At 36.5% G+C, this 10,832-nt stretch overlaps 1 protein-coding gene across 2 annotated transcripts in view; it reads right to left on the bottom strand.

Annotated features, from left to right (window-relative positions):
• Window positions 1-2,663: 2,663 nt before the first annotated feature.
• GSPT1 (G1 to S phase transition 1) overlaps window positions 2,664-10,832 on the bottom strand; it is a 32,876-nt gene continuing 24,707 nt past the window's right edge. Inside the window, exons 11-14 of one of the 2 annotated variants that reach the window (XM_027117372.1) lie at window positions 7,498-7,671; window positions 6,581-6,670; window positions 6,262-6,430; window positions 2,664-4,357 (exon numbers count right to left, since the gene is read on the bottom strand). In XM_027117372.1, the coding sequence (XP_026973173.1) occupies window positions 4,305-4,357; window positions 6,262-6,430; window positions 6,581-6,670; window positions 7,498-7,671 (486 nt within the window). In that variant the 3' untranslated portion in view covers window positions 2,664-4,304. The remainder of the gene's footprint in view (window positions 4,358-6,261; window positions 6,431-6,580; window positions 6,671-7,497; window positions 7,672-10,832) is intronic. The other variant, XM_027117371.1, reaches the window with a different exon arrangement.

Raw genomic sequence — 10,832 nt, 5'->3', positions numbered from 1 at the left:
GAGAGCCACATTTGTTTTAGAGCAAAGAGAAGAAAGTAGTTAACTAAGAGGTGTGTCAATTTCTGAGAGCCCCATGTGAGTCCTTAAGATATAGACCTTCTGGACTCAGACCTCAGTTTCACCTAATGCATGTGGATGGTCACCTGAGGAGTGCAGGAGCTCCAGCTCCAGCACAGACACTCTTTCCGGGGAAGCAGGAAAGGAGGTAGCAGGGACTTGGGCTGACATCTGAAGCACTAAGGTAATGTGCCTGGCAGAGGGTAGCCTCAGGAAGCACAAAATGTAATTCTACCTTTGCTGTCCACAAACCTGAGGTTTAAAGGGCACAGTGGCATGTGTGGCAAGGCAGAAAAGACAATTACCATTCTGAGAATTGATGAAGAAATCCTGCCTAATTTTCTGCCTAATCAGACATGGTGCCTATCTGCTTCTCCCTTATTTTGGAGAACACTCCCAACACTCCCACACCTCCAGGCCCTTAAAACATTTCTTAGTAAACAACTCAGCTAGCATATTACTGTTTCAAGGAAGCATAGGATTAGAGGTATGTGAAAAGTGTATTTACTGAAAGGAAGACTCAATATGTTCTAGCATATTGAAAATTAAGAATATCCTAGAGCCAAAACCATCACAAGTTGAACCATATTTACCCTACCTGAAATTTGGCAGTAAACTGGTTCAAATGGAATCCACTGAACTACAGGAAAATAACACTTCCTATTCCATTTACCATGAAATCTAATATAACCAACTGACTGCTAAAGTTAAACCTACTAGGTTTTTGAACTCAGTTGTGCATGTGTAATTACATTTATATAACAAGTTGCTGCCATGGCAAGATTTCTAGAGAAAGAAACAAGATCATAAATGTATTAGATGGCATCTGCTATAATCACTGAAAAATTAGCTGGAGGAAATATAAGCCATATTATTTGGAGACAGAAAATCGTCCCCTAAATTCTGTTGATTGCTATCTACCTTAAGTGTATATGTCTGTGAGAGGATTAATGGCACAGTTTATTCTGATAAGATAGGCCAACGCTGAAAATTTAGTCATCCTACAGTCAGAGCTATAGTGCTGTTACCAGAATTTTCACAAAGGGTTTTTAAAAGCTGAAAGTTGCGTGACGTTAAGAGCTACAATAAAAACTGTCCCTTGACTACCTTAAATTCCTACCCAAAGCAGTGAAGCTGTCATCCACGAAGCAGCGGTCCACAAGGAAGTCCATGCCAATGAGGAAAGGTGCTAGAGTGCTGTCATGTGGAACAGCCATCAAAGACCACAGAGTAATTACAGTCGTAACTAGTGTTTTCTGAAGATTGCCAGGGAGTTTAGTTGATTTTTTTCAAAAATTCATCATGGAAGCAGTTTTCGACCATAAGTTCACCTTTTTCTTGGGTTGCAAAACTGCGGCTGGTTGAAAGTATGACCCAGAGTATCTGCAGTACTTCAGCTGAGGATGCCTGTAACTGTTCAGTTGCATCACGTTCAAAGTCCATCCCATATTGTAAAAGCAGTTCTTGTAGTTTATGTAACTAGCAGACAAGTATGAATTACCTTGTTACAGTGAACAACCTGTATCCTTTTATAATTTACAAAATTTTTACATTCAATTATCACATTTCAATTCAAAACAAATATACATGGGCTTATTTACCCAAGAACACTTTACTATTTGTCACTTAGTTTCGTGGCATTATATACTCAGTCCATCTCTTTTGGTTTGATTTTACATAATTTTCATTGGATGAGTTGTTTGCAAATTAAAAACAAGAAGCAAATGCTGTATTTCCCCTTCTCCCACAGTAAGAAATAGGATTTAAAATGGCCATTACTTAGATGTTTATTTCAGTATCTTTCTTAAATTCATTTCATTAATTTAAAAAACTATAATTAAATAATATATCATGAAAGCTGTATAAAGAACATCATTAATGCAAAGAAAATTGTGATTCTAACATATCTATGCTAAAGAGGAAAAAAATGTTTAGGTCTGTAATATCCTAAGTCTACAGCCAATTACCCTATTTTTGCCTTGTCAACAATGTAAACACGTTTGTACTTACAGAAGACAAAATGACAGCGTAGGAATCTGTATTGCTTTTTAAAGGTCCAACATCTCCACACACTCCCAGTTCACTTCAGACATTATATTTGCCCATCCAAGTAACCAGGCAGTGTAATGAGTTTAAAATGCATCAAGTTTAAGTGAGCATTCTTCCCAAAGAACTTAAAAGCCCATAAAAATGTATGGTGTTGGTTAACAATGAGGTTTCTTCTAAATAATCTTATTTGCATAAATATACAAGAATCCATTGAATTTTATTTCATAATTATCCTTTTTTTTTTTTTTTTTTTTTTAGAGGTAGGCCCTTAACAGTTGATATCCATGTCATTTTACTTGAGTCTTGGCAACATACACATAATATCCTAAAAGTGTAAATGTTTTAATAGCAAACATAACTGTTTTTTAAAAAATGTGTTCAGTTTAAAAATGGAAATCTATCTCTGGAATTAATTTCAATGACTCTTGAGCTTTTAAAGATTCATTAAAATCCAAGCAATTGCTAGTATTTTGTTCTTAATAACTTGGAAGTAGAAAAAGAGTTACTATGCACTGATTAAAGCTCCCACATATCCCAGAAAAATAAAAGCCCAGAGATTTGCAGACATAATAAATTTTATTTAAATTTCATGCAGTTTTAATAGCCATGAGTATAGTTATAGGAAGCTGGAGGACAGTAACTATGCTCTGTCCATAAGATGTGGCCTCATTCATGAAATGAATGGGAATTTTACAGTTAAGAAAACAGGATTAGATTAATTTTTATGTTTTGTGACTGGAAATACAGTCTGACTAGGCTTTTCTTTTCTGAGGCAGATGATTACATGGAAGGGACATGTCATTAAATACACAATTACAAAGTATCTTATTTAGAGATAAACCAATCTAAAAGAGGCCAAGTCTTTGATAAAGGGGGCATCCAATAAACCCAGAAAGTGTCCCCTCCATTTCCCATTTATTCTCATTAAAAAATTTCAAAGTTGTGACACAGTTTTAACAGAAAGTCAGCCTTTGATCTAAAATCCACAATGCTGCATTGCGGTTCATCCAAATCATAATTTAGCAAATTTCAAGAAAACAGTCAATTTCGAAAAATTGAGAAAAACTTACACTGTGCTTGATTCTATTTATCACTGTTAACTTTAGTCTGTGCAGATTCTGATGGTTCTAAAAATATGTTCATTTAGTTGCTGGATGAGATTTAGCTTTAATCAGCAAGAATCATCCAGCCTTTAAAATTACTAATACAAACAATAAACTGAGTAATTTGTAGAACTGGCACTTGCAGTTGATACAGTTTTCATATTAGATGCATGCAGCTCTTATAAATACTAAAGGAGGCATTTCTGCCACGTCTCAACATGCTGTCTTTATTGTAAATTCCATTAATTTAACAAGTTAATGGAATTTTTCGTAGGGGTACAATTTTATTATGCTTTATACTTATAAAAACTACAGTATGCTGTTCTTGTATTTTAAAACCACTTACTGTGTTTAAGAAATCATGTTAAAATATAAATTGGCAGAAACTGGTAGACCTAATAAAGCAGTGTCACAGTTGCATAAAGATACTGTATGTATGCATTAACCATCAAAAGAATGGGGTCAAACTAATTCTTTCTTTTAATACAAACTTGAACATTGTTTGTAAATGCCTCATTTAAAGTAGTGGATAAGGAAAGTTTAGAAAAGTCCAAGTAATAAAATGTACTCAATTACTTGGTAAAGTTAAAAAGCTAATGCAACAATGTTACATCCAGATAAAAAACATTATTCAAAAGCAATTCAAATACCGAAAAGGGTTTCAAATTGAATATTTTATTAACATGGTAGTTGTCTTTGTAACATGTGCACACACACTCGCACACTCAGAATGATCTGCCTGGGGGAAAAAAAGACTAAGTATGCCTAAGGGAAATGAAAAATTAAAAAATTCCTGGTAGGTTTTCATTATTGTAGGCAATTATGTCCACATCACTTACAAAGCTATTGCCAAATCTGTCCAAGGAAGCAGAGTTTGAGAGGGGAAGAAAAAAATCTTGGGAAAAATTCAACAGTGGCATAGCAGAGCTCTCAATATGAGAAAGCTGACATATGTGGACTTTTGCTGTGAATTTTTGTCTTTGCAAAACATGGGGAGAGGTTTGTCAATGGGCAGAAAATAAGAGTAGGCGGTGTGAAGTAGGCTTTTGCAGTCAGTTTTCCTCACAGTATTGTGCAGGGTCATCAAGAAAATGCTTAGTCTTTCTCTGGAACCAGTTTCAGAACTTTTCCAATTGCAATGGTCTTACCTAGAAATGAAATTTTTAAAAAACCTTTTCAGTAGTTAACAGCAAGGCTATGTAAGATATTAAAATTTATTATTTTAAATCATATTTTAAATCATTATTTTACAATGTAAATGACTAACTGGCTTTACCATCAAAGACATGATTTCTGATTAATGGAGGGGAACTGAAGATATGATTTTCTTTCAAAAATCTATGCTTGGAGAAGTAAAATGTGGATATCCGTACAATGGAATACTATTTGGCAATAAAAAGGAATGAATTACATACAGTACAAGCCACAACATGACTGAAGCTCAAAAACATGCTGAGTAAAATAAACTAGACACTAAAGGCCACAAACTATATGATTCTATTTTATATGTCGTGTCCCAAAAAAGGCAAACAGAGAGAAAAAGTAGGTTTATGGTTGCCTAAGGCTAGGGGTGGGAATAGGTGGTGACTTTGTGAACAGGTATTAGGGTTCCGTTCTAGATGTTATAAAATTAGAATGCGGGGATGACTGTACAACTCTGTAAACATATAATTCACTGAATTGTATACTTAAAACAGGTCAATTTCATGGTATGTAAATTATCTCATTAAAAGCTGTTAAACAGGGCTCTCAGTCCTATTATAAGAGATAGAAAACCCATGTAGATCTTGTGAAAAACCTAAAAGCCAACTACTCTTTAGAAAGAAAAAAAATTCTCGGGTTAAAAATTCTTGCTACATTAATTTCTTCTGCCTGATTTTATCAGGTAACTAAAATTCTCGTTTTGTTATATTAATGGGACAAACCCAGTAACCAGTTTCACCAAGAAGAGTTTTAAGATAATGACTTCAAATGGATACCACCTTTACACAGATTTCTCCAAAATAAGGCTCAGGGACCATATTCATCATATTCCCAGTGCTTGGCATGGCTCCTGCCATGCAGTAGATATACAGTAAAGTTACTGCTGAATGAAACTGGAACTAATATGTGAACTGACTATTCTATATTTCAAGTGAACCATGAAGTTTTATGTAAAGTTTTCCATAGTCTTAAAAGTTATCTAAGTTAATATAATAATCTATAGAGAAATGTCATTTTGTTTCCATAATACCAGAGTTTCATGGCTGTGAGATAAGAAAATTACAGCTGTTCCAATCCACTCAGATAGGCAGAAATGGACACACACACAAAAGAACATGAATATTAAACTTCTGAAATATTAGGTGTTAAGACTATCAATCTATGTACCCCTTTTATCTCCCCCCATTTCGATGTGGTTAATGTTTATCATATTTGATTTTAAAATGATTTCTTCTGAGCATAAAAAAAGATGTCTACCTCAGAGGCTTGCTTAGTAAAAATTTTCTCTACAGGATAGAGTCCTTCAAGATGAGGGTTTTTTTTTTTTTTTTTTTTTTTTTTGCGGTATGCGGGCCTCTCACTGCTGTGGCCTCTCCTGTTGCGGAGCACAGGCTCCAGACGCGCAGGCTCAGCAGCCATGGCTCACGGGCCCAGCCACTCCGCAGCATGTGGGATCCTCCCGGACTGGGGCACGAACCCGTGTCCCCTGCATCGGCAGGCGGACTCTCAACCACTGCGCCACCAGGGAAGCCCCAATATGAGTTTTAATCACACATATTACAGAGGATTTCATCATAGAAATGTCTTATTTAGTAATAAATAAAATGACTCTCAAAATCCACTGCTTGCAAAATATTAAAATTAAGATTATTCATCTAGAGCATCACTACTAAGATGTGTTGTCAAGTCTGTCTGCTGTTCAACTCATTCAACTCATAAAACATTTATTATATATTATAAAACAAGTATCCAAGTTTCCTATGAACTTGCAATGTGCGCTGCACTCAGATGAAGATTACCAAAGCTAAGCATCTTAGATATAACACTAGACATCAATTTAAAGGCTTACCCTCATCTCTTAAAGTAAAACGACCCATCTGAGGGAAGTCTTTAAAGGTCTCAAGGCAGATGGTTCCTGCTGTTCTCAAGCGGGCAATGCATACTTGATCTTGTTTCACAAAGCGGGGTCGAGTCTTACTTTTTTCTCCTGATTTTTTGTCTACCAAGCAGATTAAGGCCTATCCAAGAAAAAAGGATGAGATTGGAATAATGTCAAATAAAAATCTTTAATACTAGAAGTGCAAATAAGAATACATCACTGTTGCTGATCAAAAATTATCAAGATGAAATGGTCTTAAAACAAAAACCTCAGTTATCTTAAAACTCACTGTTATTTCGACTTCTTCAATACAGGTATGGATATGCAGCACCGCATTATAACCTGGGCAGATGATGGATTTGTGCTCTATAATCACTATCTGTCAAACAAAAAAATTCACATCTTTATCCCTAGGTAAAAAAGAATTGAATGTGTAACTCACAATCTCAGTAGGGCACCAACTTATTTTTGTGTTGGATCAGGTTGCCTTACCTCCAAGCATGAACTTTGTATCCTTACCTCACTGATCTTCTTGGCAAGCACACAAACTTTAAAGACACAGGCAGACTTTCTTCTCTGGGAAGGCTTTCCTCTATACTCCCCACCAAGGAATTAATCATTGCTGCTCACATGCTAGGTTTTTTCCTCCTAGATGTGAACTTATAGTTTTATCCGTTTCCCAGTATCCAAGGTCCAAAGTTAACAACCTTGTATCTGACATCAAAATCTAACTTGATTAGTCATCGTATCTTAGAACTCAAAAATTCTGCGAGCTGTACCAATCACTTACTCTTTCATTGTCCTGGGGAGGTCAGGTTGCTAATAACATCGAGAAATTATGTGTGTTTTTCTGTCTGGAAAGTTATTTGCTCTGAATGAACAGACAAACCATGACTTCCACAGCAACTACTCTCTACTTAAAGTGAAAAACACTTTGAGCAAAATGTAAGTATCAATATATATTATCAACAGGAAATAAATAGGGAACTTACAAAGCATACTACCTACCCAGTACTTGTACCATCTTAAAGACTTTATGTGTATGAGATATACATCACAGTTGTGATCTCTATATATGGTTTATTCTATTTTAGTTCCCCTTCTGCACACAATGGCATGTCACCAATAATCAGGACAAAGGAGAATTAAATTCTAGTTTCATTTAGACAGTGAACATCATCATAATAATTACAACAATTGGTTTACCTGGGCATCAAATGTGCGACCAGAATGACAAAGATTATTAGGATCACAAAGTATGAACCCTGGAAGAATCTCCTCCTCTTCAATTCCTTTCAGTCTGATTTTGAGGTTTTCACCTGGGGCTACAGAATCAGTTTCTACATCATCAGAAAGGATTCCAAGAACTTCCACGTTGTGCTTAAAAAGAAACCAAGATTGGAGATTTTTTGACACATTCACTGCATTATAGAACAGAAAATTATCTGTTTGCTGAAGACTTGCAAGTCACATTTTTCTGTGGTTGTTGATTAGCCAAAATAATTCTTTGAGTGTGAAACTTTATAACATTTGTATGACACGAACTTAATGAAACAAATCACATCCTAGAAGTACAACCTGCCAATTCGAAGATTTATCTGTCACATCCTAATAATTTCCAAATAGAACAAGTATAAAGTAACATTTGTCTTTTTCAAAATTACAACATTAAATCTAAAATTTGGATTTTAATTTTATGGATGTAATTATTATTATTATTATTGTTAAATTCCAGGAGTTAACAGACATAGTTTCCATTACCTATCAATCCCCCAAACATCCAAAGAATGTACTTTTCTAAGGTTATTTGAACAGCTAAGCTTTAAAGCACATTGACTGTTTAATAGGTAGTTTCCTTTTGGGGTGATGAAAATGTTCTGGAACTAGACAGTGGTGACGGCTGCACAAAACTGTGAATGTACCTAAATGTCATTAAATGGTAAAATTTATATGTCTTTTACCACAATAATTTTTTTTTTAAAGAGCATATAGATGGGGAAAAAAATGTTAAAAGCAATACTCACTAGTATTCCCTCATTTTATTCCACTTCTGCCCTTAGAAGTAATTCATATTTTTAAAACACATGGCAGAAAACAAACAAAATAAAGCCTTCAGGACAAAAATGAACTTTCTCATGATGGTGGACATACAGTAGAGAATCCAGAATCACTATATTCCATACGAGAATTCTACAAACTGTCACTTGCTAAACTCTAGTAGTTTCCCCATACACACACATACACAAATAATGGCTTTCTTTCCCAAAAGGCAGCTTATACCTTACTGATACCTGTCTGTTGAAATTCATTCCAAGAACTGGTAATATAGCCATATTTGGTAGCAAATTCTTTACAGTAATGGGATAAAGGGGTAGAAACTAGCAGTTCCACCATACACAACTAAACAAGTATTGTTTAATACTTTTTGCCCAAATAATCCAGCATAATTAATTCCTCTCCCCAAATAAGGACTTTTATAGCTAAACAAAATAGAGCAAGTCTAATCTCTAATCCATACTTATGAAAAATTAAGACCAACAAATTCTTAGTTTATGAAAGGTATTAAGGATTTTACCTACTCTAAGTACCTCACATAAGTGGAGTCATACATGATTTATCTTTCTGTGTCTGGCATATTTCACTTAGTATAATGCCCTCCAGGTTCATCCATGTTGTAGCCTATGTTAGAATTTCCTTCCTTTTTAAGCTGAGGTAGTATTCTGTTGTACGTATACACCACATTTTGTTTGCTTATTCATCCATCAATGGACACTACAGGTTGCTTCCACATTTTGGCTATTATGAATAATGCTGCTATGAACATCAGTTCTTTTAAAATTTATTTTTGGCTGCGTTGGATCTTTGTTGCTGTGCGCTGGCTTTCTCTAGTTGCGGCGAGTTGGGGCTACTCTTCATTGCAGTGCGCGAGCTTCTTGTTGTGGAACACGGGCTCTAGGTGCACGGGCTCTAGAGCGCAGGCTCAGTAGTTGTGGTGCACGGACTTAGTTGCTCCGCAGCATGTGGGATTTTCCTGGACCAGGGCTCGAACCCGTGTCCCTTGCATTGGCAGGCGGATTATTAACCACTGCGCCACCAGGGAAGTCCCTGAACATCAGTTATTCAAGGTCTGCTTCCAGTTCTTTAGGGTATATACCCAGATGTGGAACTGCTGGATCATGATTATTCTATTTTTAATTTTTTTGAAGAAATGCGCAGCTGCACAATTTTACATTCTTGCCAACACTGCACAAAGGTTCCAATTTCTCCACATCCTCACCGGCATTTGTTATTTTCTGGGGTTTTTGATAGTAGCCATCCAGATGGGTGTGAGGTCTCACTGTGGCTTTGATTTGCATTTTCCTAATGATTAGTGACGTTAAGTATCTTTTCATGTGCGTTTTGGCCACTGTACATCTTTGTAGAAACGTCTATTTAAGTTCTTCGCTCAGTTTTTAGTCAGTTTGTTTTTTTTTTTGTTTTTTTTTTTTGCGGTACATGGGCCTCTCACTGTTGTGGCCTCTCCCTTTGCGGAGCACAGGCTCCGGACGCGCAGGCCCAGCGGCCATGGCTCATGGGCCTAGCCTGCTCCGCGGCATGTGGGATCTTCCCAGACCGGGGCACGAACCCGTGTCTCTGGCATCGGCAGGCAGACTCTCAACCACTGCGCCACCAGGGAAGCCCAGCTTGTTTTCTTTTTGTTGTTGAGTTGTAGGAGTTCTTGATATATTATGGATAGTAACCCCATATCAGATTTATGATATACAATTTTTTACCCACATTCTGTAGGGTGCCTACCTATTAATTTTTAAATGTAAAATAGCCTGGCATCTACATCTTTTAAAACATTTCATTCTATTCCACTGAGACTCAGGGGACTAGTGAACTCAGTGAACAGAGTTTTTAAGGCTTGATTAACAACTGTAAGATATGCTACATTGACCTGCTTAGTCATTAGTATAAAGGGACAGCTTCTACAAGAACTAGTATATTAAGACCCTTTACCTTTAGCTATAGCCCAGCTCTAGGTTCACTTGCCCATAATAAGTACTTTTCTTTTCTTTATTGTGATAAAATACTCATAAAATTTACCTTTTTAAACCATTTTACATTGTACAATTCAGTGGCATCTACGTTCACAATGGTGTACAACCATCACCAGTATCTGGCTCCAAAACACCTTCATCACCCCAAAAGAAAACTCTATACGCATTAAGCAATCACTCCCCATTCTTCTTCCCCAAGCCCCTTGCTTCCATCTCCACAAGCAAACTCAACTTCTGTGACTGCTGAACAAAATAGAGCAAGGATTCAAACTGACCATTATTTCCATTCATTTATCATTGACCTTCAAGTTGCAGAGGTAATTACCTTAGAAAAAAGATTCTATGATAGGATACTCTGATCTCCAAGGCATCAAGAAACCCCAAAGTAGGGCTTCCCTGGTGGCGCAGTGGTTGGGAGTCCACCTGCCGATGCGGGGGACACGGGTTCGTGCCCCAGTCTGGGAAGACCCCACATGCCACGGAGTGGCTGGGCCCGTA

This window comes from Aethalodelphis obliquidens, unplaced genomic scaffold (genome assembly GCF_003676395.1).
Source record: "Aethalodelphis obliquidens isolate GAN/ISIS:26980383/991018 unplaced genomic scaffold, ASM367639v1 scaffold18, whole genome shotgun sequence".
Classification (NCBI taxonomy): domain Eukaryota; kingdom Metazoa; phylum Chordata; class Mammalia; order Artiodactyla; family Delphinidae; genus Aethalodelphis; species Aethalodelphis obliquidens.
Note: the sequence above shows the minus strand (reverse complement) of the source record. Positions and strands in the feature narration are given on the sequence as shown.